The sequence below is a fragment of the Thunnus albacares genome, chromosome 7 (assembly GCF_914725855.1).
Source record: "Thunnus albacares chromosome 7, fThuAlb1.1, whole genome shotgun sequence".
In the NCBI taxonomy this organism is placed as follows: domain Eukaryota; kingdom Metazoa; phylum Chordata; class Actinopteri; order Scombriformes; family Scombridae; genus Thunnus; species Thunnus albacares.
In genome coordinates, this window is record NC_058112.1 from 9,650,337 (window position 1) to 9,678,133 (window position 27,797).

At 39.9% G+C, this 27,797-nt stretch overlaps 4 protein-coding genes across 5 annotated transcripts in view; 2 read left to right on the forward strand and 2 right to left on the reverse strand.

Annotated features, from left to right (window-relative positions):
• The first annotated feature begins 604 nt into the window (after positions 1 to 604).
• LOC122985982 (probable polypeptide N-acetylgalactosaminyltransferase 8) lies at positions 605 to 10,127 on the forward strand. Its single transcript, XM_044357027.1, has 11 exons — positions 605 to 964; positions 3,129 to 3,450; positions 3,585 to 3,751; positions 4,799 to 4,985; positions 5,446 to 5,643; positions 5,796 to 5,910; positions 7,153 to 7,338; positions 7,539 to 7,676; positions 7,836 to 7,928; positions 8,036 to 8,206; positions 8,446 to 10,127. Exons 1-11 carry the CDS (start codon positions 787 to 789, stop codon positions 8,638 to 8,640), a joined length of 1,950 nt encoding a protein of 649 aa, XP_044212962.1. The 5' UTR covers positions 605 to 786; the 3' UTR covers positions 8,641 to 10,127.
• Positions 10,128 to 11,303: 1,176 nt separating this feature from the next.
• Positions 11,304 to 13,563, forward strand: ribc2 (RIB43A domain with coiled-coils 2). The gene is made up of 7 exons (XM_044357256.1): positions 11,304 to 11,538; positions 11,659 to 11,740; positions 12,018 to 12,338; positions 12,433 to 12,551; positions 12,849 to 13,067; positions 13,162 to 13,328; positions 13,426 to 13,563. Exons 1-7 carry the CDS (start codon positions 11,422 to 11,424, stop codon positions 13,493 to 13,495), a joined length of 1,095 nt encoding a protein of 364 aa, XP_044213191.1. The 5' UTR covers positions 11,304 to 11,421; the 3' UTR covers positions 13,496 to 13,563.
• ada2a (adenosine deaminase 2a) lies at positions 13,560 to 19,600 on the reverse strand. 2 transcript variants are annotated; one of them, XM_044357254.1, is made up of 10 exons: positions 19,299 to 19,600; positions 17,943 to 18,266; positions 17,504 to 17,723; positions 16,245 to 16,458; positions 16,028 to 16,155; positions 15,837 to 15,927; positions 15,550 to 15,658; positions 14,814 to 14,971; positions 14,449 to 14,651; positions 13,560 to 14,343 (listed from the first exon to the last, which is right to left on the reverse strand). In XM_044357254.1, exons 2-10 carry the CDS (start codon positions 18,244 to 18,246, stop codon positions 14,253 to 14,255), a joined length of 1,518 nt encoding a protein of 505 aa, XP_044213189.1. In that variant the 5' UTR covers positions 18,247 to 18,266; positions 19,299 to 19,600; the 3' UTR covers positions 13,560 to 14,252. The 2 variants fall into 2 exon arrangements, with proteins under 2 accessions (XP_044213189.1, XP_044213190.1); XM_044357255.1 differs by lacking the exon at positions 19,299 to 19,600 and adding an exon at positions 19,002 to 19,216.
• Positions 19,601 to 21,117: 1,517 nt separating this feature from the next.
• LOC122985988 (cat eye syndrome critical region protein 2) overlaps positions 21,118 to 27,797 on the reverse strand; it is a 40,901-nt gene continuing 34,221 nt past the window's right edge. The window contains exons 17-19 of the mRNA XM_044357032.1: positions 25,350 to 27,438; positions 24,442 to 24,509; positions 21,118 to 24,250 (exon numbers count right to left, since the gene is read on the reverse strand). Coding sequence (XP_044212967.1) covers positions 24,458 to 24,509; positions 25,350 to 27,438 — 2,141 coding nt within the window. The 3' untranslated portion in view covers positions 21,118 to 24,250; positions 24,442 to 24,457. The remainder of the gene's footprint in view (positions 24,251 to 24,441; positions 24,510 to 25,349; positions 27,439 to 27,797) is intronic.

The following is a 27,797-nucleotide window of genomic DNA, read 5'->3' on the forward strand; positions in this document are numbered from 1 at the left end:
TGGGGCAGGTTGCCAACTGAAAATACAGTTTAACATGCAGGCTGCCGTGTTGTTTTGGTCACTTAGCTGCCATGTTTCTTTATGCCAGAACTATGCAGAACACCATATACCTTCTACATCTTGTCAACCTGTATAAAATTCCAGACCTCTAGGACTAAACTTATGGGAGCTAGGGAGTTTTTAGTTTGTGGTGTCACTGGTGTCCCCGAACCTCTCCAATCATCTCCAACTGGCCAAATTGTGCCAATTGCTTTTACTCATTAATGTGTGATAAATTTCTGTGAAATTTTGAGCATTTACTGTGCATGTTAAACAAATGTGACCTATTACATTGTTTAAGCATGCATCTAAGCACCTGGAAGACACTCAATGGTGTTTCCCGAACGATATTGTTCAGGAAAAAAATGGTCCTCTGACTGGCTTTCAATTGGGAGGAAAACAACACATGAAAATAAAGTACCTGACTGTTTATTTAACGCATGATCTGTGTCACATACTTTCTGCTTGAGATTTGTCCTCCTGTGCCCTTATGCGGTGGGGCATGGCATGTAGGTGTCATCCTGATGTCAGCCCATTAATTAGAAACACCTGCGCCTCACATGGACCTGCAGCAGGGGAAGGGCAGGTCTTACACACCTTGCGGAGTTCTAACCTTCTATCACAAAATACCGTCATGTTTTTTTTCTCCAATTGTCTGTTTGAACCCGTCAGTCTAGTAATCTCAGTTTGCCTCGCTGCGTGCGTGTGTGTCATCTGAGATTTGACTGTCTCGCTGGAGGGGTCAGGATGAGAGCAGTGTGGGTAAAGCGGCCGGTCCTCATCTTGGGAGTTATTGGGGTCTTCCTCTACATGGGCATGTTTCTGAAGAGTGGATATGAGCGCACAATGGACACTGACACAGAGTCGGACACACGGCGCATAAGCAGGAGTTTATCTGACCTGAAGGCGAGCATCAGTGATCTCCGTGAGTCCAGGCGATGATTAATCTGCTATCGTGTTTTTTCTTTTACTGCAAAACACAATGAGGAAGTGGGAAGAAAATTAGGCTCAATTTGGCTTAACTTCACAGTGGAATAATTGTTAGTTCACTACACCTCAAACACCTGAAAGGTATTTTAAGCTTAAATCGTTTGTATGATTGAAAATGACGACTAATGAAGAGAATATTAGATTTGTAATTTATTCATTCAGAGAGGGAATATGCTTGGAGTGTTGTGGTTTTATAAATGGTTTTTAATGGGAGGTTATCTCTTTTGAGGAAAGGATTCAAACAGTTATTATACGAAACAAGCCCTCTTTATAAGGTTTGTATATATTTACTTCACTATTTTATATTGTTTATTGTGTTCATGGTTAAATTCTCCTAATTCTAGAGACGCTGACCTTGTAGCGTTTTCTTCCTTTGAGTATAATGCAGTAACCTTGAACTATCAGCCACCATTGTTCACTGTAACAATCTACAGATTGCAAAAACTGTCTCTCTACTTTTTTATGTTGAGTTGTCTGAATTTTTCACATGCATTGACGCTAAATATGATAGTTCCATTTTAATTGGTGATTTTAATATAGATGTTGATAATAAGACAGATAACAAAGTCAAGGATTTATTATATATACTGTATTAGAGTGGATTTTAAACAGCATTAATGAGCCAACTCATAACCAAGGTCACACTTTGGCCCCGGTAATTTCATAGGGGTTGAACATGAATGGTTCTTCTGTTGTTGACTTGGCTCTCTGAAACCACCACTTTTTTTTTTCTTTTAATAACTTTTATTGTACACTGCCAACTTCTATAGAGCAAGTGGTAAAAAAACAAGGTATCTTACTCCTGAAGTGAATTTTTGAGTCAATTTACTTAACACTCCTTAACTCCTTAAAATTGAGATCACATACCCAGTCATATCTATATCTATTTAATAATATATGCCCAAAAAATGAAAGAAAAAAAATCACTTTCTTTGCATTCCAATAAATTCCAATAATTACAATAAAATTCAATCATGTTTTTCTCCTGTAAAACAAATGACATGTGCTTACACAGGCTTGAACCAACCAATTTCAACCAATAATATCATGACATCTACCCATTAATCAAACTTCAACTTTTAGCAGCACAGAGCTAAGATTAATTATGACAAGCCCACTTTTCAACATTTACATCAAACCTGTCTGTCCTGTTTCTCTTGGAAATGCATCATGATACGGAAGTTAGATCTCAAAATGCAGTTTCATCTGGATTTAATGCATTCAACAATAAGTTGGCTACAGCCCTTGATGCTGTTGCACTACTTAAAATGAGAAAAATGGATGTAAGAGCAGCTGGAAGTGTTGAAATCTTTAAACTTAAAACCGACTTCTTCACCTGGCTTTTGATTAAGAATGATTTATAGACATTATTTACTTTATTGACTTATTTTATTGTATTTATGTTGTAAAATTTTATTCTATATTATCATATATATAATATAGAATAAAATAAATTCTATATTATATTCTATATAATAATATTAATAAAAATTAATATTATTATATATTTTGTATCCCTCATCAATTTCATTTGTCTTTGTTTTGTCTTTTTAATCTATTTTATCTAGTTTTTTTAATCTATTTCTTATTTCACTTTATTTTACTTCTATTACTGTTGTTATAACGTTTAATTACATTTTCATCATTTTTATTTTCTTGCTTGCATTGGTCCGAAATTATTTTTTGTTTTCGTCTTTTTTGTTGTTTTTACAGTCTACACTTCTGTCGTATCAGCTTATCAGCCATCTGTGAAACACTTTGAACACTAACCTGTATGAAAGGTGCTATACAAATAAAGTTTGATTGATTGATTAATGTTTTTTTTTTTCATTTGCTCTTTTTTAACACATTTTCTTTATCTAGTCTGTCACTTGAGCTGCTATAACACCTAATTTATAATAATCAAAAAAATCCATCAATCAAGAGAAAAAGAATATTAAATTTGAGGAAAATGCTTTCTTTGATTGAGAAAACTGGTAAATAACATTACATGTAGCCAGAAATGCATTCAACTACAAGTTAATACTTTTCATGTATGATCATGCTCCTGTCTCATTTTTCTCTCTTCGTGTCACCCTTAATCTTTCAAATTTGTCAAGATGATGCACTCCGAGCTTTTGAGAAAAAGCAGGATGCCATGCAGAAAATGCTCGAAGAGGGCAAAGTCGAACTACCACCAGTCAAAAAGCAGCCAGAGCAGGAAGAGCAACCCAGAGAACAGATCCAGGACAAGGAGACCCCTGCTCAGAAAAAGTCCCATAAATTGTTCCCTGACTCTGCCTTGTTCAGGGAGTGGGGGGAAAATCTGTCTGAAGATGACCAAAGAGAGGCACAGGCCTTGTTTGAGAATTATGGATACAACGTTTTTCTCAGCGACCGCCTTCCTCTAGATCGAACTCTTCCAGATACCAGGGATCCAAGGTACATCTTTCTGTCTGTTCATCATTTGTTAGTCCTTTCATTCCACTTTCACTCTTCACTCTTTCAAGATCAATTAAAGCATTTGCACAACATCCTGATGCAAAAGACAACTGAGATATTCTGTTTCTGAACAGGTGTTTGACAAAGAATTATCCAAAGGACCTACCGAGTCTTGGAGTAGTGCTGATCTACCTGAATGAGGCCCTGTCTGTCATCAAAAGAGCCCTGCGCAGCATCATCGACCGCACCCCACAAAACCTGCTGAAGGAGATAATATTGGTGGATGACAATAGCTCTAATGGTTGGTTGGTTACAAAGAGATAAGATTTTGATGATAAACACTCCTATATAATCTCCAGGTGCTCCAGATGATTAATGATGATTAATCATTAATGATTAGTTGCTTAATGATTAATTTTGTCAGCTTAATTTGCAGCTTGAAAGCAATTGTTCGACATTTTGCAAAATATGTTTATTCACATTCTTGCCGAGATTTGCATGAGAGAATCGATACTGTTGTAAGGCTACAGCCAGTAACTGATTAGCTTAGCTTAGATTGAGACTGGAAACAGCTAGCCCAGCTCTGTCCAAAGGTGAAAAAGTTTGTCTGCCAGCACTTCTAAAGTTCACTAATTAACACGCTATATTTGATTTGTTTAATCCACATAAAAAATGTAGTGTAAAAACGTCAATTTGTGGTTTTACAGAAGTTTATATGCTGGACTATTTCTTGGATTGCACAGTGACTTCCTGAAGTCTCCACTCATTGCCTGGCAACCTACAGTGACAACAAGAATTCAGAAAGTCATTGCTCACAGCCAAGAAATCTTCTGCACATAATCCTTAGTATCACCTTAAATTGACATTTTTACATTACAGGGTTTTGTACTCATTTAGCAAATGAGATATGTGTTTATTGGTGATTTAGAGGTGCTGGTAGGTGGGTTTTGTTACCTTTAGACAGAGCCAGGCTAACTCCAGTTTTTATGCTAAGCGAAGCTAACTGGTTGCTGGTGGTAGTAATACAAATGTGAGAGTGGTATCGATCTACTCATCTAACTTTCAGCAAGAAAGTGAATAAGCGTATTTCACAAAATGTCAAACTGTTGATCTAAAGGCACATAAAACCCTGTACAATGTACTACAATGCCACTGCATTAGTATTCTCAAAGCTTTAAATAGTGATGGTGTGGCGCTGGATTGGTTTTGCATTCCGGTTACCAGAAAAGAAAAAAAAAACGTCACTGGTATCATCTCCTCTAAAGGCACCATAATATACGCTGTAACTGTTGAGCCTGTTTGGCCCCAATCTCAAAATGTGTGCCCTCATTTTTTTCTGTCAAATCAGAGAACCTGAAGGGAGACCTTGACCTGTACGTGAAGTCGCTTGAGCAGGAGAACCCAAGTCTTCGTATCACAAGAGTGAGGCATACCGAGCAGCTAGGGCTTGCTTATGCCAGGGCTTCTGGGATGGGGGCTGCCACTGCCGACGTTGTGGCCATCCTGGACGCACACATCGAAGTCCATGATATGTGGTAAGAATATGGAAAAAATAAATGTTTTCTGTCTGCTACATCATAGTTTCTCACCCACCCAACAAATTATTTGCCAGCTCCGTATCTGTATAGAACATTTCTTATTCTCAAGCTTCCTCCACCTTTCAAATTCTGCACCAGTGTTCACTTAGGTTGTATAAAAATGAAACTGAGATTATGAGACATTAAAGCATACAAAACAAAAATTGGCTCGGTCTGCTCTACCTGTTTAAGAAGCCTAATCTCAGTAGTTATTGATCCAACCATGGCGTGACTGGCACTTGTGCACAACAAATTCCAGCTGACATTCATAACTTATGGACAGAGGAATATGAAAACCAGCAGCAACCAGAAAAGGAAAATAACATGTGAATGCCACATAACAAAAATCCTTTCGTGTGAAGCTTTAAATGAAGAAAATGAATGTGAAAACAGCCTCTCCTTCCTTCCCCTCATGCAGGGCTGAACCCCTTCTGACACAGATCAAAGCTGACCGAACGGTGGTGGTGTCTCCTGTGTTTGACAGAGTCAACTTCGATGACCTCAAGGTTATTCAGTACCAACCCGCAGCACATGCCTTCGACTGGGCTTTGTGGTGCATGTATGAAGGTTTTACACCTGAGTATTACGAGCTCAATGACGCCTCACTGCCTGGGAAGTAAGTGAGATTGATCAGTCTTGTTTTCTAGTATATCACATCTTATCAATCGTATCTTGGATAATCGGGCATAATCGTATCTTGGATAATCGGGCAATGGTGATGTAATATATATAAGTGGTACAGTAGTAACTATTCATCTTTCACTACAGGAGTCCATCCGTCATGGGGATCCTTGTTGCTGACAGGAAGTTTCTTGAAGAAATTGGAGGCCTTGATGTTGGAATGAAAGTCTACGGTGGAGAAAATGTTGAGCTGGGAATTCGTGTGAGTAAACCATACCAATTTAATACCAAATCCTACACCTGATTCACACAGGCCCAGGTCAAGTTGCAGCAAGACGGAGTACAGATCCTGGTTTCAGTACAATTACCCCTGCCACTTTGTAAAATGAACAGGGTAATTATCCCGTTTACTTACAGTCATTGAGACACAGGATAAAATTATTTCTGCTGTAATAACTTTCCAGAGTTGTAAAATCCTGCCTCGTAGTGTTATTAGGAGCTCTGCAGCGAATAGGATCTTATAAGTGAGTTCTTTAATTAGTAACTCTACTTACAAGCAAGTTAGTTCTTTCTGGCAGCTAAATCCAAAACAAGCACACAATTGACCAGTTTTAACTTATCATTCTGCCTCTTTCTCTCACTTTAATGTATATGTTAAATGTTCAATTTGTGAGTGCCATTCATAATATGCTGTAGCATATCACTTGGATATTTACATTATGAGACAAAGAGGGAGTAGCTGACCTTCTGGGGTATGATATTTATTGTACACATAGTCTTATTCATAGTGTAAACATACTCTTAGTGCTTTGATAAAGGATAAACAAGGGTTCATATACAGAGAGCTTGCTAGTCTGTCCTCTGTTAACCCTAACCCTAACCCTGAGCTGCAAGAGCGGTTTGAAAGCCATACTACCAAAAAAACATGTAAGGGATGTTTTGCCTCACTTACACTATATCATGTCTTATCCATTACTCTGCAGTTGGTGCGATGACGTAAAGAGGTGGGGTGGGGGGTTGCATCAATAAATGTGATGCTACAGCCAGCAGCAGGTTAGCTTAGCTTAGCATACAGACTAGAAACCAAGAGAAACCGCTAGCCTGGCTCAGTCCAAAGGTAATAAAATCTGTCTGCAAGCACCTCTAATGCTCACTAATACTTTAAATCCAGTTTCTTCTATCCTTAGAAATCTTAAGTGTAAAAACAACACATTTCAGTTTCCAAATCCATTGCCTGGCCACTTTAATATCATTATCATTAAACTTTTTTAAAAGATAAAGTAATAGCTGGGGCAGCAGTAGGGGCCCTCTAGGGAGAGATACCAACATTGTGTTATATGTGTATATGGAGTAGCGGCACTGCCCAGATTGTAAACATCTATGTAGCTGTTCTTTACTTTTTGTTTTTACTCATGCTATATTTACAGTTATCAATGCTGATTGGTCAATTTTTTGTTTTTGAGCAGTATTTATGCTAAAAGTGTGATTATTTTTGCTCATATAGGTGTGGACATGTGGAGGGAGTGTTGAAGTAGTTCCATGCTCCAAGATTGCCCACATCGAGAGGTCCCACAAGCCCTACCTGCCTGACCTGAGCCCTGCTATGAAGAGAAATGCCCTAAGGGTAGCAGAAGTCTGGATGGATGAATACAAACACAACATCAACTTGGCTTGGAACTTGCCATTTGAGGTACTTTAAAATGTGGTTAAGAAGTGCAAATGCCACCCTCTTTATGGCATACTGCATACCTCTATACACAGGATGCAAGAGGAACAGTCCAAGTGTTTAAACCACCTCATCACAATTAAAAGCTTTAAAAAAATATTTTCCACTTAACTGAAGGTTAAGTATTTTGAAATCTGCCAATAATAATACACAATTCTCTGCAGGATCACGGAATTGACATTGGAAATATCACTGAGAGGAAAAATCTCAGAGAAAGGTTGAACTGTAAACCTTTCAAATGGTACCTGGAAAATGTGTATCCCAAGTTGGATCCCTGGGACAACCTTCTTGCCTATGGAGGAGTGAGTTGAGTTGTATCTATTGCTTAGTATGTGTGGTGGAGGCAGTATTGCAGGGTGTGGGCCACATGTGGTGTCACATTCATTTGTGCATTTTCATGAATCATCCCTGTCACAGTGTTACATTTTTACTGACAAAATGATCACCTCCCCCACTTACAGATGAAGAATCTTGATGCTGACATGTGCTTGGACCAAGGCCCGGTGCCGGGTCACACACCTATCGCCTACAATTGCTATTACTATGGACCTCAAGTAAGTGAAGCAGCTAAATGTAGCTGTCAAGATACACCATTAAATGTTACCAGTGGTACAAGTGATAATCAGAAAACTTGTCAACTCCTTGCTTTTTCTCTTTTTAGTTCACATATTACCGTGAAAACGGTGAGTTCTACATCGGCGGCATTAAGTCCCACAAGTACAATGACAACCGGTGTTTAACTGACACGGGCAGCAAAGAAACTGAGCCTGGTCTTTTCAACTGCAAAGAGGCTATGCAGAAAGGAATGGGCATTTACTGGGACTTCACTCAGGTACTACATGAAAACTGTTATTAAAACAAGCATATGAAAGTTGGGAGAGTGATGTGGCAAAGGGAATTTAAATTTCAGTAAGATGGATAGTGAAGTCAGTGTGTCTCTGAAATTAGAGGGTGGAGGAGTTTATGGTGACTAGTAATTTAAAGCAGAAAATATGGACTGTGGTTGTCTGAATATTGTGCTGCCATACTGTACATCAGCATTCCTGGCACTTATTCTTTCTTTTTTTCTAGGGCAAAGAACTGAAGAACAGACAAACAAAAAGATGTCTGGAAATTATAAAAGGAGAACTTTTAATACAGGAATGCTCCGGCCAAAGATGGGAAATCCAAAACATAATCAAAGCCTTTGTGCGTGGCCAAGCCGTTGTGCGTGGCCAACGAGAAGCACACATCTCCGCTCATAGGTCAGTGGGTATTAACGCCTGAAAGAAAGTCAGTGAAATTTGACTCCTATAATTCTTTAAATGTACTCCATTTGGGATGGAAAAAGTGAATTATTGATGTGGTAAATCTTTGGGAAAACATAGGAACATTTACTCAAAAACAGGATTTTGGAAGAAGTTTGAAATGACTGCTTAGTCTAAGTCACTTAGAAGAAATGATGAATGCTATCCAAGAATTACTTAGAAGCCCAAACTGGACCTGTCAACAATTCCAAAAGACAAGATCATACAAAACTGAGAGAATTGAGAAAATCTCACATTTTTGGTCAAATGCTGTAATGTTTCAAGATCCAAATTTACGACTGATTAAATTTGTGTTTTCTGTGCTGATCAGTTTAAATGTATAAAAGGGCAACATTCAAGGTTTGATTGTCATACAACATGAGAGTAACAATTATAATTTTAATATAAACTTCCCCAAAGACTAGAAGACTGCTATTCTTAATCCAGGCCAGTAATACTTTAATGAGTTATCTCACAAATTTACATCCAGCGAACTTGGTTGAACTTGTCAGACTTGGTTACCTTGGATACAAAGACTCCAGTTTTGAAGCAGAGGAAACGTGAGTGGAGTTGATGCTGAGATGAGCAGTCATAGCTCTGGTTGGTGATATGCAAGCCGATGCCTATACTGCAAGTAAAAGGTAGGGAAAAAAAGAGCATAACTGGGACCATATTTGCATACCGGACAGGCTGCCCACCACAGCACAACTTAAAAATGCAAGTTAATACATTTTAAAATCATTTTTATGCAATACTTTTGGTACTGTTGGGTGAATATTGGGTTTGAAAATATAAATATTTTTAGTAATCTATTCCTAAATTATTTTACTGTGCATTATCATTGGTTATAGAAGTTGCTTCGGTGCAGAGAAAGGCATGCACAAATCATAAGGTGAAGGAGTAAATTAAATCAGGGCCAATGAAGGTTAAAAAAAAGTGGATTTAGAAAAGAATGAAAGAGTTCATATATGAGTTGAAACAGCAGCACATATGCTTGAACTGCCTGAAAAGAATTTACTGGATTATGAGCTGTGCAGAACTAGAATAACCAAGCTGCCGTCTTGTGGATGAGGGGCAAGTTTAAATCTACTCTACTACAGAATGTGATCATTAAAGATTTCTGAATTTGATTGTTCACATTAGATGATATTTTTTTAAACACCACTGTTTTAACAGGCGTACTATGGTAATCCTGAGAACTGTAGTGTCACCTTGTTCAAATTTATATGAACTTAATTGTCAGTTTAGCACTGTCATTTAGGTTTGAAGATATTTGTGTTGTCATTATTTTTGTTATGACAAGATATCCAGTGACTGACAGATCATTGTTGTTCAGTTGAATAACGTTTTGTTGTTAAAAAAAAAACAAAAACAAAACAAAAAAACTGAATTGTACTAAGTATTTAACTTGGTGGTTATATAACATGCATTGAGGAATGTTATGTTTTGTCTTTTTTGTTGTCTTTTGTGTTGAATATTGAGTTTGAGAATCTACACCATTTTGAAATAATCATTTCTCTTGAAAATGTCTCAATAGAAAAAAAAGAGTGTGTAGTGAGTATTTAGTTATTTTCAGTGTGAAAGGATCTTGGTGTCTGAAGACTAAAATAACCTCATAGCCTTTACCCCTCATGCAGAGTGTTGACACCTCTAGTGTCAAGAAAGGGAATAGACATGAGAGGATTGGTTCATGGATTTACAGATCATGAGGGTTTGCACTGTATTTATATTTTCAGCACTGCTTTGTGGAGGCCAAAACAATTTTGTGTTGGTGTAGTGAAACAAAGGCCTGTTTTAAATATTTTTCAAATGTTGAACATTGTTTTTTTTTAAATGTATTTGGAAATAAAAATGAATTTATAAAACTGGCTGATGTGTGATTTTTTTCTATACTTGAGTGAAGTTCTAGCCTAGTATGAACCTGCTGAAATAAGATGTTTAACTTATGAGGTCCTCCATTATGTTACAGATGAAACATGTTTCTCTCAGCACCTGCAAAACGGGTGTTTCAAGAAGAGTAGACAGAGTGTATTGACCTTTTTCGCCAGTATCTGGCTGGTGTGTCTTTTTTGCACACCAGAGGATGAAACCCAATAGAGAAAAAGTGAGGCATTATAAGCCATCTGCTCTCATAGTTGTTGAGTTTTGGCTTGTGGTGCACCCCAACAGAAGAGGGTCATATTGGCATTGACATCTCTCAAGGTGCTCAACAAACTCAACATCCCTTCGACACATACAAAGTATTAAGAGAAGTTTGTAATTGGAATTTTTTTTTTTGGGCGGGGTGGTTTTTTACAAGTCTATGGGTATAGTGAACGCTGCCAGATCAGTGCATTGACAATTGTTCAAACCATATGAAGGTAATTCCTCAAGAGCTCAGTTGCAAATCTTTTTTCTGTTGCCTGTGTACCATGTGTTGAACTTCTTCACTCTTTTTCTTTTCGTTTGTTTCTTGTAAAGAGAGTGGATCAAAAGACTGGATTCACTCTCAGGTTGGGATAATTCAGATCCTGTAAGTGTGCAGATCTTGTTCAACTTTTTTTTTCTTTTTTTTTTTTTTGAGTACCAAGTCGCTTTCATGGATGGTCGCTTCTTCTTAGCTTGTTTCCATATACCTGGTTGCTTACTCTCGCGAGATCTGGCAACACGGAGCTCAGGTTTCTTAGCAACCAGTGTGTTTGAAATTTGAGTTTCTAGCGTTTGTGAAGCAGGTTCTTAATTTTAACACCGCAAACGTTAAATACAGTTTAATTGAGTCAAAATGCTTAACGTCGAAACACTCGCAGACCGCGTCGCTAGGGCAAATTTACAGAGGCGTCGCAACAAAGAGACTGAAAGACAAGAGAGGGTTTTTAATAATAAAGTGAGGACCATTGGGGTAAGTTCTTGTGCTCAACAAAGTTAACATTACTGCTTGTGACTGTAGCTAGCAGTGGTTGCTAACCACCTGCTAAATTGGGACTGAAATGTGCTGATAGGACCGTGTTTTGTTTCACAGGTTGATAAGGAAGCCCTTGACATGCAGGTGAAAGAAAAGAAGAAACAAGAAGAGACAGCGAAAGAAAAACAGAAAGCTTATGGTAAGTTATCTAAACGTTTCTTAATGTTACCTGACGTCAATGATTTTGTGAATTAGTATTATGTGTTATCAGATAGCCTAACTGTTAACAACAGAAGTAACTTGAATTATGTCATATCACTCACTGATAATAAAGAGTGTTTATCACTAAAGGATGAGGCCTTCGGACATCCATGTAGACACTGCCACTATGTTGCATATTATGATACTTTGTGACATTCATAAGTTCTAATGAAGTGCATTATGATGTCTGTGTGTGGGATGTGTTCCCCATATAGATGCTGACATGCTACACAACAGCAAAGTAGCTTGCCTTCTCCATAGCCGACAAGTGAAGGAGAAACGTGCGATGGAAAAGGATATAGTCAACTACCATCATCAGTACCAGCAAACTTGGTGCCAGGGGGAGTATGACTTGAATGACCCCGACCGCTGCAGGAAAACAGACCAAGATGAAGCCCAGATGATGCTCCCTGGCCTGGTGGGTGAGGACCCGGACAGTAGTGGCAGACTGCAGAGACAGAGGCAGCAGCTCAGGGGGTGGCTCATCCAGCAGCAGACAGAGCGAGCAGCAGAAACACATCAACAGAGGCTGGAAAGTAGGTTTGTCTGATTTTCATACACATGCTCAGTTCACACACACACACATGAAACTCAATTCATCTCATTTCATATTCTCTTCCTGGTCTTCAGGGCAGCGCTATGACCAAAGCAGAATAGACATGGACAACAAAGCTCTGCAGCTTCAGAGCATGGAGATGGAGAGGAGAAAAGCAGCGGCAGTTGCTACTAAAGAGTGCAATCTGGCCATGGTAAGTTATTCTGGTAATCGCTCAGACTCTGTCAGATGAAGGTAGTTAAACTTGCGTGTTCTATTAATGAATATTTTTATATGTCTAGTATTAGTAGTAAAGTTGTAGTGGAATTGATTTATTTTAGACATTAAAATGGTACAAAACTTACTCTTCACACTGGAGTTGATTCAGGTGACATGGATTTGACTAGATTTAAACTCAGGACTTCAGACTTATGTCTCAAGGACTTGGCTGCATCTCTGCTAACAATACTTTTTATAACCCTCAACTTATTTCTGTGTCTGGATGGTGAAGACTGAGGAGAGGCGTCGCCAGGAACGGGAATGTAAAGACGAGGATAATCGAGCAGACACGATGAACCACCTGCAAGGACAGCTGACGTGTGTAGATGCCGAACCCTCCCTGGGTGTGGTGGGAGTGCCCGGTCTTTGTCCCAGCAGTGACAAGAGGGCACCTCCCGAGAGCCTGCAGCAAATCATCCAGTTCCAGAAATATCAAATAGAGGAGAAAAGGGTAAAATAGGAGCAAATGACAATAACACCACATCACATGTTTGTTGCTGTGTGAAGCTGTTCTCTCAGGGTGTGTGTTGTCTGTACATGTGTAGAGGATAGAATTAGAGAAGAAGAAAGAAGAAGAGCAGTATGATCGTGTCCGCTTGGACTCGGCGCGTACGGCTCTGCTAATGGAGAGGCAGCAGGCAAGACTGAACAAGCAGCTGAGACAACACCTGGACGGCACCAACATCAAACTGGCTGAGTCACAGAGACAACAGTCAGTAAAATTCAGACAACGCAGACATTCACTCAATTGTACACACATAGTTCAATTATTGTCTCACTAATTCTTTTTGAACTGATGTCATTTTAAGGAAACCGGACATTGAAAGGGGATACATTGATGACAGCTTCTTCGCCAAATTCAACACCAGCAGCAGATGATGGTGGATAAGTACTGATAACGGAGCTACATAAGAAGAACATCGAATAAATTGAACCAAGAAAGTTAATTATCAGTTCCTTTTAATCATCAAGTCAAATTTAGTTTGGACAGTTCACAGCTTTTAAATATCTGGATGATCCTGACGATTGTTCATATGAATCTTCATAAAATGTGATATAAGATCAACTTAATCCATAACAGCTAAAAATCTAAAAAAAAAATGACATTCAAGTAAAAAAAAAACAGACAAAACAAAAACAAAACGCAAAACAATGTATAAAAGCCGATTTAAGATTTAACATGCATTTTAACAATCTACCTATTATCATATTACAAAGCACAAACACACTACTGTACAAAGAGAAATCATACAGCATTCAGCACATCAACAGTTAACACGGCTGTCTGGCACTGTTATTGTACATAGGCAAACCTGAATCTTAAAGTGCAAATACATTCAAATAGATTTTTAAAAATCCTAAATGAAACTAGACATAAGATTCCTTTTGATTGAGGCTACATCATCTGTGTAGTTCAAGTAATGTCCCTTGTTCTGCAGGACTTATCTCACACTCGCACACAGCAGCTCCACATTCTTATCTAAAAGTAGCTTTGCTGACCCATATTTGTGCCGACCACAAACCCGCCTGTGCACTGTTTACATATCCTATTGCCATCTATAATTCATGTGTCAAGACTTTCCATTCTGAAAGGAGGATTAAGGCCTGATAGCATTTCAAAATGTTAGATTTCTTTCTAAAAAGAATTTTCAGAGACAAACTTGTCCCATCTTCTCTGCCACAGAACCAGGGCCTTTTCCTGTTCCTTTGGGTTCAAAGAACTATACCTGAAAGATAAACAGGAAAATGTCAGTGAGCAATCTGCTCAAGCATGTGAGCACTCTCACACATTTCAATTGAAATTTGTAAATCAAATCTCAGCTGAATCTCACCTAACAGAGTTCATAGCCAGCTCTTTGAGGGAGCCTATATGGGATCTAATCCCACCAAAGCCCACAAAAGCCTCATAGTAGTCATAAGAGAGGCCAGAGGCACCGAACATGGCAGGGTCATCAGAACTGATGACCACTGGGTGGTTCTCTGACATCAGCGCAGCTGCTGGATGATTTCGCATGTCGTTTACCAGCTTCAACACCTGAGTGAGGATAAGACAGGAGAAATTTGATGACAAGGTTTAACATATTCAAATACAGCCTAATTTTTCATGAGATTTCAAGGAATGCACACTAGTAAATGCATCCTAGTAGTTGGAAAACATAATTTACTGTACAATATGGTTCACAAGAAGACCGTGTACCTGGTTTGAGATGGGGCACACTTCCACAGCCACCCCTCTCTTCCTGGATATTTCTCTGGCCACTGGGTGGCGAGGCAGAGCAAATCCATGGCCAATGCGTGAAGTGTTCAACAAAAGAGCATCCAACAAGTTCTGGTCCACCTCTGTGCCCTGGAGATCTACATGTGGTAGAGACAAACTAGATGCATATTATTTTGCAAGGTGATAATAACATAAATGGTTCTTAATTTTATACTCATATTTCCTCTCCCTGGATTTCAATTATTTGGTTTTGTAGCAATTTGGACGGCAGAATAATATGTTTATGATATGGTTTGCATGTACTTTGTTCTTGTTTTAGAGCAATGACACTGTAACATGCACTGCTCTGCAACAGAATCACATTTGTTTTCTACCTTCTAGCATTTCATCTGTTTATTTAACTCTAAAACTGACCATGGTAATCCTATGTTTCTTCTTTGAGTGTGCAATAAATAAAACACCAAAACAGAGTTTGTCAACCAACATTTGGACTGTAAACAAACATTGATCTTTGATTGATCTTTGATGATATCTGTTAAATAGTTCCCCCTTGTGGCAGCTTGAGCAGTTACTCCAGACAGCTCCTTATTTCACACACATTTATCTGGAAAAAGTCGATTATCCCTAAACCTCTAATTTCTGAGCCACATCTACAATCATATAGGTGTAAAAACTAAATGTTAAAACATTATACAGCGCACACTGATGAACTCACCAGTCTCTCCAGCATGGAAAAAGAAAGGAAGTGTGACCCCTCTCTCTACAGGCAGTGACAGGGCATCTCTGAAATACCACAGCGGTCTGCCTGAGTCCTCACGGCCTACCTGCACATACAGACAGAAGATAAACACTATTATTCAACAAAAAGACAACATCGTGTATGTAACGTTTCAGCAAGCTTTGTTTTCACTGACTTTTTTAGTGTCTGCATTGTGAGTCAAATTTACAATCAGTCAGAATAAACTCTATTTTTAAGCTGCTTAACACTAATCATACACTTACCAGGTCAAAACCAGCCATGATATCTGGGAAGTCTCTCTGCAGCTTCATAGCCTCCTCCACAACGCTAGTCATTACAGTTTCATTTACTCCCCTGAAACATACACAGTGTTGAAAACAATAATTATATCAACAAGCTGTGTGCAATTCAGACTACTAAGTAAAATCCATTTTAAGGGCATCAGAGCAGGTACCTGTGGACTGTGAAGATGATTCTTGCTCCAAAGAAGTCTGGGTGGTCTGCTGTGAACTGTCTGGTGACGTCCTGATAAGTCTTCAGAGTCCAGGCTCTGTCGTGAGTGCTGCCGTCCAACTCGTATATCTGAGTGCAAAGAAAGACACACGGCGTTATGATTATAAGTAAGTGAACACGCTAAGCACGAGAGGGACATTGTGAAAACATTAGTTTACCTCGGGGAGCAGAGCCCGTAGCTCCAGATACATGACATTATCCGTGTAGAATTCAGTGAGGCCTTGGTAGTAATAATCTCTGAACACAGGAGCATATGTGACCAGACCCCAGAGTGCAAGGAAGGCCTGTTCAAACCTGCCCCATACCACATCCTGGCTGGGGTACACTGCCTCTGGATCCTGATCAGTGAAGAGCGTCAGGTTGCCCATGATGCTGAAAGTAAATATGAAGACATAGTTTCATTTAGAGTCAATTTAACACAGTTGACACTATCTTCTACATTTCACTGAGGTTGCAATAATCACCATATTGTATGTATTGTATCATTTATTTCTGTGTAGAGGATCTTGCACTTTTCTTGAAACCTACTGCTTCCTCTAAAACAGTGCGTCTTCAGTTTTAAGCTCATGCTGCACTATTGAACTGCCCTTCTCTTAATAATTAATAGCTGATCTGTTTACACTTCAAATTACCAATACAAATTACCTGTTAAATAGCTGCAAATTACTCTGAAATTGTCCAGGATATTAGTATAAAATTAAAGGACATGTAAAATAAAGCGTTACCTGAAGACCCCTCTTTGATATCCTGACCCAACATCTTGTTTCAAAAAGGAAAAACATCACATGAAGGAAACAATGATGTAATTTTATGAGACCTTTGCTTTAAGTTTAACTGCCATCCTGGCAAACAAAGATGTTAAATAAATAGAGATAAATATAACAAGTCATGTGTTTAAGGGATTATTTTCTGATAGATACTTCCTCCTTTCCTTTTGGGTTTCTGTCAGGTGTTCTGTTTCTTAGTGTAATGAATACGCTGATTTAAGGCTTCTCAGTTCTGCAATTCTGGCAACAGGATACAGCAACAGCAAATTATTTCTTCAGAATGGAAGAAAACAAGCCCTGATACCTTTGCACTAGTTACTTTGTGTGAACAGTGAGAAATTAGAGGTCTAACTGAGGTCACTGGCACAAACTTACACTTTTTTACACTATTCAATTGCATACTGCTACATTTTATACTATACAATAACACGTTACAATAAATGATACAATATACAATAAATGAGCCTGTTCTGTTGACAAATGGACAAAACACACACACAGCAACATGCACGAATGCACACATAAAATAAATAAAATCTACAGTTTCCAACAAGAAACTTAACTAAGACCTCAATCATTAGTAGACGTATTACATAAAATAACAATATCATGATGGTGTGTGGTTCTCAAACTTCATCATGAAAACTTACTTATTGTCCAGATCTGTGGTGTTGATCATCTTGGCCCTGAGGTTTTCCAGCAGGGTCCAGGCAGAGCAATGTGGTAGAGATTTGGGCAATTGAGACGAGAAGATGAACCTGATGGACTGGTTGTCAGTGAAGCATATGTAGCAGTGCGGCCGATATGTCACATTCTTCACTAGCCACTCTACGTCGACCATGGAGAAGTCGTGTACATGGAGAGCTCCCCCTAAAACAAAACCAGTCTGAATTACAAACATTCCTACACACAGCCAGGGGGAAAAATGGATGAATGACGGCAGGCCAGTGGCAAATTCAAGTACAATCCTGATCTACTGTGGATCCTACAAGAACAGTTTCTTAAAGACCAAAGGTTTTTATGAGCAAGTTATTCATTATATGCACACTTTGAGGTTTACCACACATATAAGAGCAAACCTGAACAGACCTTTAGGCATTTTCTGCAGCAGGCTGAAGATGGGACTGGTCCTGATGAGGTGCCTGGCCTTGAAGAAATGCATGGTGGGAGGAAAGTCTGCTCTCATTATCTCCTCCTGCTTCATTTTAAACAGACGAACGTCCAGCCGCTTTTCAGCATCATTCAACACTATTTGCCCGCCTGTCTGCATGGAGGACTCCAGCTGTATGAGAGCCTCTCTCCGCCTGGGGTCTGGGATGGACAGGCCAGACGACAAGTAGTACAGCAGCAGACAGGCCACAGCCGCTTGGGGGCGCTGCAGCTGAACTGCCATGGTCCAGACAGTGTGTGAATCTGCCAAATGAGAGGAAACCTTCAACTGGGAAGTCAGACAAGTTTTGCTTTGAGAGCCCAAAATAGTTGCTGTACATCAGCCAGTGGTGGAAGAAGTATTCAGATCCTTTATTTAAGTAAAAGTACCAATACAGCATTGTAAATGGAGCACTTCTCCATTACAAGTAAAAGTCCTGCATGAAAAATCCTACTGAAGTAGAAGTACATAAATATTAGCAGCAAAATGTACTTAAAGTATTGCAGTAAAAGTAGTGGTTTGGTCCCACTGACTGACATCATTAGATTATTAATACTGAAGCATCAGTGTTAGAGCAGCATGCTACTGTTGTAGGTGGTGGAAGTGGAGATAGTTTCAACTACTTTATATACAGTTAGCTATTTTAGTCCAGTGGTTCCAAACCTAAGGGTCGGGCCCCCCAAAAGGGTCACCAGATAAATCAGGGGTCACAAGATGATTAATGGGAGAGGAAAGAAGAAAAAACAAAGTTCTGATACACAAATCTGTTTTCAGTTTTTGGATTTTTCCTCCAATCTTTGATTTATGAATATATTGATCATTTGAACATTTAGTGAAATTAAACCATGTGAGAAGTTTAGAGGGGAAAATCACTATTTGATAGACATCTGAAATGTAACCCTGACTGCACACTGCTTTTTCTTAGACGTTAAAAGCCAAAAAGGTTGGAAACCACTGGTTTCATCTTACAGTATTTGAGTAAATGTGCTTATAGTTACCTATTTTCAACCGCTCACAGCAGCTTAATTAAAAAATAAGCCTTCAGCCTCCAACAGTGGATAATATTTAACGTAATCGGACCAGTTACACGTCCAGATGTGTTCACTACTGACTGGAGAGAAAAGCACCGTATTCATGAAGTAACTTAACGTCAGTCATTTCATTTTATACACGACTAACGTTAGCTAGTGTACAGAACTAGGAGAAAAACTGAAGAGTCGTTATCTAGGTTAACTCGTATTTCATTGTGTTTTGAACAAACTTTGATACAAGAAAACAGAGAAATGTTTCGTTACCTTGCTTAAATTTTTGCTGTGTAAGCTACCGTCTATTGAATGTGAAGGGTAGCTGGTGCCTCGACAGTTGTTGACGACGATTTGTAAACAGTCCAGTTCAGCGTCGCTTTAAAAACAGCGGACACTATACAGCTTACTGGACGGTGTCGGTTGGAGATAAAGCTGAAGTTACTTTTCTGCTTTTGACAGGTGGCTGCTGTATAGCGGCAGCGTTGTAGAAATAAACAAGCTGACAAATAAGAATGATGAATACGGAACGGATACTGTGGATTTAGATGGGTTTTCTTCCCTGTGCTTTGCCTGTCAGGCAAAACTTTCTCTCAGGGTACATCTTAGTTCCGCCCCCTTCGCCATGATTGGCTGAAACCTAACTGATAACCATTTAATTGGTGGAGTCAGGCGTCATAAACAATAGCCGGCAAGACAAACATTAGGGAATAAATGTCCCAGGGTGAAGTGCATTCTGTCTGGAAGCACGTTGTAAGATTTATTGTTTGTTTTTGTTTTATGGCAGACTACATTACAATTAAACGTGTGATAAATAACACAAACCGTAGAAAATACTGAGCTATGGCTGTAATTTTCATGGTTTCATATAATGTAACTTTTCTCCATACGCATATGCGACATAAACACTGAGTAAGATGTGTCAACAAATTCATGACAATTAAGCATGTAACAGAAAACTAATACCTATCTGAGCTCAGTCACAATAATGAGACCCGTCTATTACCTTTTACAAATTACAATGGCTCTCCTTGGTATTGCAGTCATGGAGGGCCAGTTATTAACCCTGAATGGATGAAAACACATTTCTACCAACAGTTATTAAATATTTCAGCTAGAATAATAAACCGGAATTCTGTGTTTTTTGTTTGTTTTTTCAAATAAGATTGAGATTCGCATGATGGAAGAAATGACCAATAGGAATGTTGGGTGCATGATATTGACAAAGGTTCAATTGTAGCCATATGTCACAAAACAAGTACTTCTAAAGTTGTAAGGAGTAAAATTGTAAATTGCACCTCCTGGTAAATGTTCCCTTTACAGAGAAACTAAAAAGTTTATTTTTTGGTTTACTGAAAACATTCTAATACATTTATAAATTACTACAAATATATTAGCCTTTGTCAGGCAGTAATGATATAAGTTGTGGACTTATTTCCATCATTGTCCCTGATGTTTACACAGAGATGTAGAGATTCTTTCTGTAAAAGATGAGATAAATGCATCAAAAATCGGAGTAATGTTAATTTTTCCTATTAAGGTGTTTGTTTACTATTATGATGTATCTTATTTTCCACCCCTTCTAGAATTTAGCTATACAACTTGGTTAATTAGGCTCAATTAAAGTACCTTAAATACATACCTCGTCTATATTTTTTCCACTGCCTATTAGGCCAACCACTGAGGAAACCACGATGCTTCCTTTCACACTGACGTCACATCACTGACTCTTGCAGACAAAAGAAGGGTCCGACGAGCAACAGACAATCTGTGGAGTGTTCATCAAGAGGATAAGCACTAATTGAAGGTGATAGTGTGAAGCGCTCCAATAGATTAATGCACTGTCTTGCAGTGGCCCTCTTGTTTTGTCTGTTTGCATTTCATTACTTTTAGCCTTTCAGTTTTTTCAACGGATTATAGATACATGTCCCATTACTATGGAACAGCATGGCCTCATTTCATGTCTGTTCACTCACAGCAGTGTTAATTAAAGGAAGAGTGATGCAAGTTTCAGGTCAAATTGAGGGAGAGAGACAATAATCAGCTGTTTTGGTGATGTGACTAGTAAGGAAAAAACTGACAATAATAAAACTCTTATTTGAGAAAAGTTATTTATTTCTAAGAAATGTACAGTATAGAAAATACTCCAGTCCATTTCCAAAATAATCTATGTCAGTCAGGTAAGAACTTGCAAACGTCACTTAAAATGAAACGTTACAGGTCTTTTTTTTTCAATGCCACCATGCTACTGAGGTAAAAGACAACTGCGTAAAAGAACAAAAAAAACAACATCAAGGAAAAGGAAACAAGACACCACACATTTATATTAAAACAAGTCCAAAAATGTACAAAAATTCGTAAAAGAGCAAATAAATATGGTTCACATTTAATTACGTCTAAATGGTTTTCACTAGTGCAGAGAGATGACAGCAGAGTAAAAGTGAGAGTCGAATGCACACTTCCAGTCATCTGGTGCCGATTCTGCACACCAGAAACGCACACACACACGGACACACACACACACACACATACACACACATCTGTACACCATAAGACAATATCACAACCTCACAGACCTTTAAAAACAACACTGTCCTTCATACATTAGACAGCACAAGTGAAGACACTACCTCAAAAGCGGCCCTATTAGGCCCACTAAATATTGAGACAATTCCCCCTATTTTAACAAAATAGCAATTTATCCATGACAAGTCTTGTGTGAAACACTTATAAAATTGTCTCACAGCTTCTAGCATTTTCCTATTCCGTCATCCTTCCTCAAATATTTCCTTACAATGCCTTAGGTACCTATTGCTAAGGACATTATAATGCTGCCAAACTCTATGCGGCCTATAACAGACCCTAGACTGGAACACTGCCTACTTTGTCTAGTCTCAACAACTTGTAGGCAAGAAGGCATGCAATCTGTACAACTAAAGAGACCAACTTACAGAGTCCCATTTCACACACGATGCAATAGTCATTTATCACACTCTAACGATGACATTAAAAACAGAATGAAAAGACTCTCCCTTTAAAAAGATACCTGCAAGAAGAGAACACCTGCAGTCAGTGTCGAACTGACAGCTGAATAATCCCATCTTGTTGAGGTTAGTCAGCACCATAATTTGGCACAGCAACATGACACATAAGATTTTCTCCCGAGATGGTAAGGCCATTTTATGATCAGTTCTGTGAGCCTAAAAACTAAAAGTGGTGCTAAAATCATCAACTGGTCATAAAATTTTGACCTACAGGAGTCTGGCAGAGCAAGAGAAGACGTGGAGGGACTCTGTAGATGCCACTGGCTGGCTAGATGAGGTAGATTCATTTGCTGCCATCACTAAACTGCACAAGTGGGGCTCACAGGTGCAACGTTGATATGATAAGATGTGGGACAAAACCTCCGAAATCCACAGCAGTTGTGAGAGAATGCATTTGGTTGCCCTAAACGACAAGTGTCAGAAGAAAGCCCAAATGAATAGTGATGACAAACGGTATGTATCAAATTAACAGGAATGTAGAATAACTCAAATTAGATTCATCTAATTCACTACCAATCAACTTTGATGAAAATGAGAGGGGGGGGGGGGTGGGGACAACAACAACAACAACAACAACAAAAACAGGTTTAATAGTTGGCAGTGTGCTGAGCCAAATATTGTTAATGACAATGAATACAGAACCTTAAAAGTTCTTCACATGAAACTGAGGTGGATTATTTTGCCACAAATGCAGTCCCATTTTTCTTTATGCTGCTCCTCCTTCAAATAGTTCAGAAAAATACCCGTATATAGAAACTGTACACCCTGAGGATACGCTAACATTGGGGAAGAGGAAGCGGCTCAAAGAAGAAACCATGCAAAGGGCAGGGCTGTGACTGAACAAAGCGCTAAAGCTACAAAATTGTAGGTGGAATGCAAAAATGTCACATTTAAAAAAAAAAAAAAAAAAAAAAACTAACAGCAGGGTTTGATGTGTGTGTCTGTTTGTTCTGTGTATGTGCATAAACCAGCTAGCAGGACATGTCACCATCTGAGAATTTCAGAATTCCCTTACCTGGGACAAGAGGTAAGTCTCTACAGTTAAGGGTTGTAATTACTAATATCAATATTTATAGATATAGATATATATATATTCATACATATATGATAACAAGCATAGCCTACAAATAAGACTATCCAAGGCCACTCAATTCCAGGACGTCTAGACTAAGAAAACCATAGTGCATAACAGAGAGTCAGGTATAGTCAGATAGCGCCATCCTTGCCAGTCCTCCTCTGCTAGTCAAAGACATTCTTAACAATGAAGGCAGCTTTGAAAGATGCATATACTGTGTGTTTACTCCAGGGTTAGAGAAACACATAGAGTTGGGGTGGAAATGGACAGCAACAGGGCCTTTTTTCAGGACGGTTTATGTTCTTGTCCTTTCACATGCAGCTACTATGCTGCGTTTAACTTATCGTCTAAACATTCACTCATACATTCACAAAGGAAACCAAGGCAATTGCAGGGGGCCTGTGAGTTGACTTGGTTAGGGTGACAGTCTCATAGTACCTCCTTTTTCTACACCTGAGTTTAAAGATATGGTTGAACAGAAAATAGTAGTAAAAACAACAGTCTTCCTCAGTTCTGTCAGTAGATTTTCAGTTCCAATAAGCACTACAGTCAGTGAACAAGACAGGCAGCCTGTGTTCATCCATCCATGTTTCGATTGTTCAAAGAGGAAAGGGCTGTCCAGTGTTCTTGAAGGCAGTGTCCCCTGTGTTTGACAGGTTGGCCTAGTGGTTAAAAAGACTGCCATTCTGCCGGAGGATCCAAGTTCAAACACTCATGTTGGGAAGCAACCGTTCGTGTGAAGTGTCCTTGAGCAAGTCATTGAATCCTTACCAGTTCCATAGAGCTACTCTGCATCTGGCCCCATGCTCTGAGCTTTATGTGGAGAAGGGCAAGCAAAAAAAAAAGAAAAAAAGTTGTTCTCCAGGGCTCAATAACATTTAACATTATTATTATCTTAATTCTACCAGCTGCCTAGTTGGATCTTGGAGTCCAGTGGTGGGCAAAATTGAGGCAAAAGTTTTGTCCAGTGTAAGAAAATCAGTATGAGTTGTATGTGGAGCCAAGAGTCCCCTTTATAGTCTCTGTCAGCCCAGTCAGCATGTCAACATCTTCTTCCTTTTGGCTCACTGATTTGCCCAGCTGTTGCCCAGATGATAATAACATGCCTGAAAGGAGAAGAACAACAATAAGTAACACATATGAGCACATGTAGGATTAAGATGTATGAATGCATTGTCATATTCTGTGGAATAGATACATAAGGCACAAATTAATTAAGGAAGGGTAATGAAAAGAAAGTTGCTAGAACCTGTGAGACAGAGGTTTTAAGTATGTATCAAAAGATATTTTCACTCACTCTAATAACATGGTGGTCACACTCCCTGTTTGCTGCTCGGCCCACCTGGCGCAGCCATCATCTGTTGCCTGAAAAAAACAAAAAAACAATGAATGTTATTAGCATTGTTGTTAACTGGGCAGCTTGTCACTGGGCCATATGAAACAAAAATTTCATTAAGGATGTGCTACTGTTGTCAAGTTCAACAAAAAAATGTCAGTATAGTCAGTCACAACAAATACAACAAATAATTATTCTCATTATTAAATAATCTGTTGCTTATTTTTATTGATTAATCCATAAAACAAGAGGAAAATCACAATAAAGAAAAATCTAAATTTACAAGTTAACAAGATAACATCTTCATATTGTTTTGTCCAACCAACAGTCTAAAACCAAAAGATTCAATCTGATACAGAACTGAGAAAAGCAGCAAATGCTGACATCAGTGAACCTGGCAGTTTTACTTGAGAAATGATTAATGTGCTATTTAAAGGATTGGTTAACTGAATAATTGTTTTGACACTACATGGTGTGAAGATGATGAGATAAGCAAGAACACAGCCCAAACTTAACACTCTACAACCGCAGGTTACAATGTATTGGTGGTGAAAAAAAAAAAAGAGAAAAATTTTGCGTTGTGTTATTAACAGGTGTGAACAGCCTGCATATACAGTTATAACTGAAGCCAAATGTGTTGCTCACTTTTGGTTGCAAATCCATCTTTTGCATTTGACTCCCAACCTAACTCTCACTACTATGTCCGGAGTTCCTTCACCTTTATAAACACAAATGCTAGTTGTAAACTATTATGCATTGGATCAACAAGCATTTTGACTATGAAAAAGACAAAACAAGGAAAGGTATATAGAAGATCAAATGTTTGCGCACACATACATCTACAGAGCCATAAGTCTTAATCATTTTACCCTGGATGTAGGAAGTGTTCTGGTGCCAGGCCTCTCTGCTGAATCATCATGCCCTGGAAGTGGCCACCAGGCCGGGGGTGTCTGTACATGGCCATGCGTGTCTGACCCGGGGAGTAGGGCAGCTGCTGCGGCCGCTGCAGAGCCTCCATTAGGTGTGGGTGAGGTCTTTGGGCAGCATAACGTCCTGGATCTGGATATGGCTGGCCAGGGTAAAGGGTTCCATTACCAACTCCACGGGCTTGAGACATCATGTGGGGTGGAGGAATGCCACCTTGTTGCATCCCAGGGTGGACAGTGCGAGGGTCATACATGAAGCCAGGTGGCATGTGTGCAGCAGAGGCAGGTGGGTTTTGAGGTAGCTGCGTGCTACGACGGCGGGCGGCAGCATTATGGCTGTCGAGGTCCAGGATTTCTTTAGGACTGTCAGGTCGCTCTGAGCTCCCGTCAGTATGAGCTTTCTTTGCTGGGCTGCCACCACTAGCCTGCTCCTTGCTTTCACACTTCCCTTCCACCGGGCCTCCAGGGTGTTGCCCTGCTTCAGACACAGGGGCAGGGGACACCAAACTAGCACCACTAGAGCCTTCAGAGCCCAGCGGTGACACACTGCTCTCTTTTGAATGAGTGTTGCCTCTGGCACTGGCCACAGGTAGGTAGGCGTTGGGCGGCATCGGCTGGCGAGGCTGATAATGAGACCGATGCCAGTCCTCTGGAGGATAACCTCCTCTGCTGTTGGCCTGGTTATGGGTCTGAGCTTGGGGATGGGGTTGGGGGTAATAGTGTTGCTGCTGGTACTGAGAAGGTGGATACATGTTGTGGGCCTGAGGGTGCTGTTGGCCAGGCATGTGGTAGGGATAGGCAGGGCCTCCTTGCTGGTGGTAGGTGGGGTGGTGAGCAGAATTGTGGAGGGGGTTGGTGGCCTGGTTGTGATAAGGGTGGTGAGCAGATTGAGGCATGGGTCTGGTCATGTTTGTCTGGCTGTAGTGTGGATGCGGAGGGTTAGCCATGCTGAATGGGCCTATGGCTCCATTTACCTGGCCTTGGGAGTGAGGAGTCATGGCTGGATTGTGATCAGGTGCTGGCCCTCTCTGAGCTTGCATACCCGGGTTACTACTCACCAGTTGGGTTTGATTGTGATTGGGGCTAAAAGCCTGGTGTTTATAAATACCATTTGGAGGCCCATATTTCATCATGTTGTGCTGAGGAGGAACGGCAGTGCCTTCTGTGTCTGGCCTACTTGTAGGCTCACTAGGTCTTTGATCTCCATGGTCTGCTGGGCTAGGCTGGGAGGGTAATAGTGGGGTAGGGTGGCTGGGGGGCAGAGAGGTGAGAGGGGCTGGCTGGGGGTGTCCAGGCTGGGCTCCCTGTGTGGCACTCTGTGGCATCCCATGCATAGGGCTGTTCTGTGTAGGACGTTGTGGAGAGTTGTTTTGAGGGGCGTGATGAGGAGGTGGCAGACTTTGAGAATTGTGTTGCTGCGTGTTCTGGGTCATCTGCTGGGAGGAGCTCTGAAGGTGACACTGAGGGGTATTCAGAGTTGCCTGAGGTTGCTGCTGCTGCTGATTTTCAATGTTCTGCTGCTGTTCACTTTGCTGATGTGCATTCTGCATGTATGGTAAGTTGTTCTCCGACGTTTGCTGAGTGAAATTCTGAGCTGCTGCCACATTTGATGGTGGTACATTCTGGGGAAGAAGTGCAGGGCTCGGAACCTTTTGCTGAGGACTGTTCTGTGCATGCTGAGGGGGTTTGGGTGGAGTGGGATCAGTGGAGCCGTTACTTGTGTTGAGTCGGGATGAAACAGTAGTGGCACTATTGTGTTGAGGGGGACAGAGGCTGGCAGATTGTCCCTGGCCATCTACCTCCTGCTTGTGGCACTCTGTTGAACTCTGTGGGAGCCCTGGTCCAGACAGATTCTCTTGTGATCTCCCCAAGTTAGGGGCTGAGGGGCTACGCATTCCCTCGGCTGACCCACTGTGGTGTCCTGTGGGGCTAGGGATGGACGGGTGCTCTTGGTTAATTGAAACAGTGTTTTTGTGTGATGAAGCTTCATCGGAAATGTTTTTGGCAGCCATTTTGTTCTCTGATGTTGTGCCTGTCAACATACAGAATAATGAAAAGGAAGTTAGCATAAAAGAATACTTGAAGGGAGGTTAGCATTGAAGATTGATTAACTATTGTTACAAGAACAAGCTCTAAGTCAATACTATTGCATGAAGCTAAGTACTTTGTTAAAGAATATAAAAAGCAATCAAAAGGACAAGACAACAACCAAGATTTGTACATTGCTTATTAAAACCTATTAAATAAACAACATAAAAATAATAAATTTAATAATAAATTTTGTCCTGTTTCATTCCCTTAAAGTGAGGATGCACACACATTTGTAGGCTTGCTAGTGAAGCTTAACTGATGACATGCCATCTCTTTTGTACCCTGAAAGCAACCAGCAAG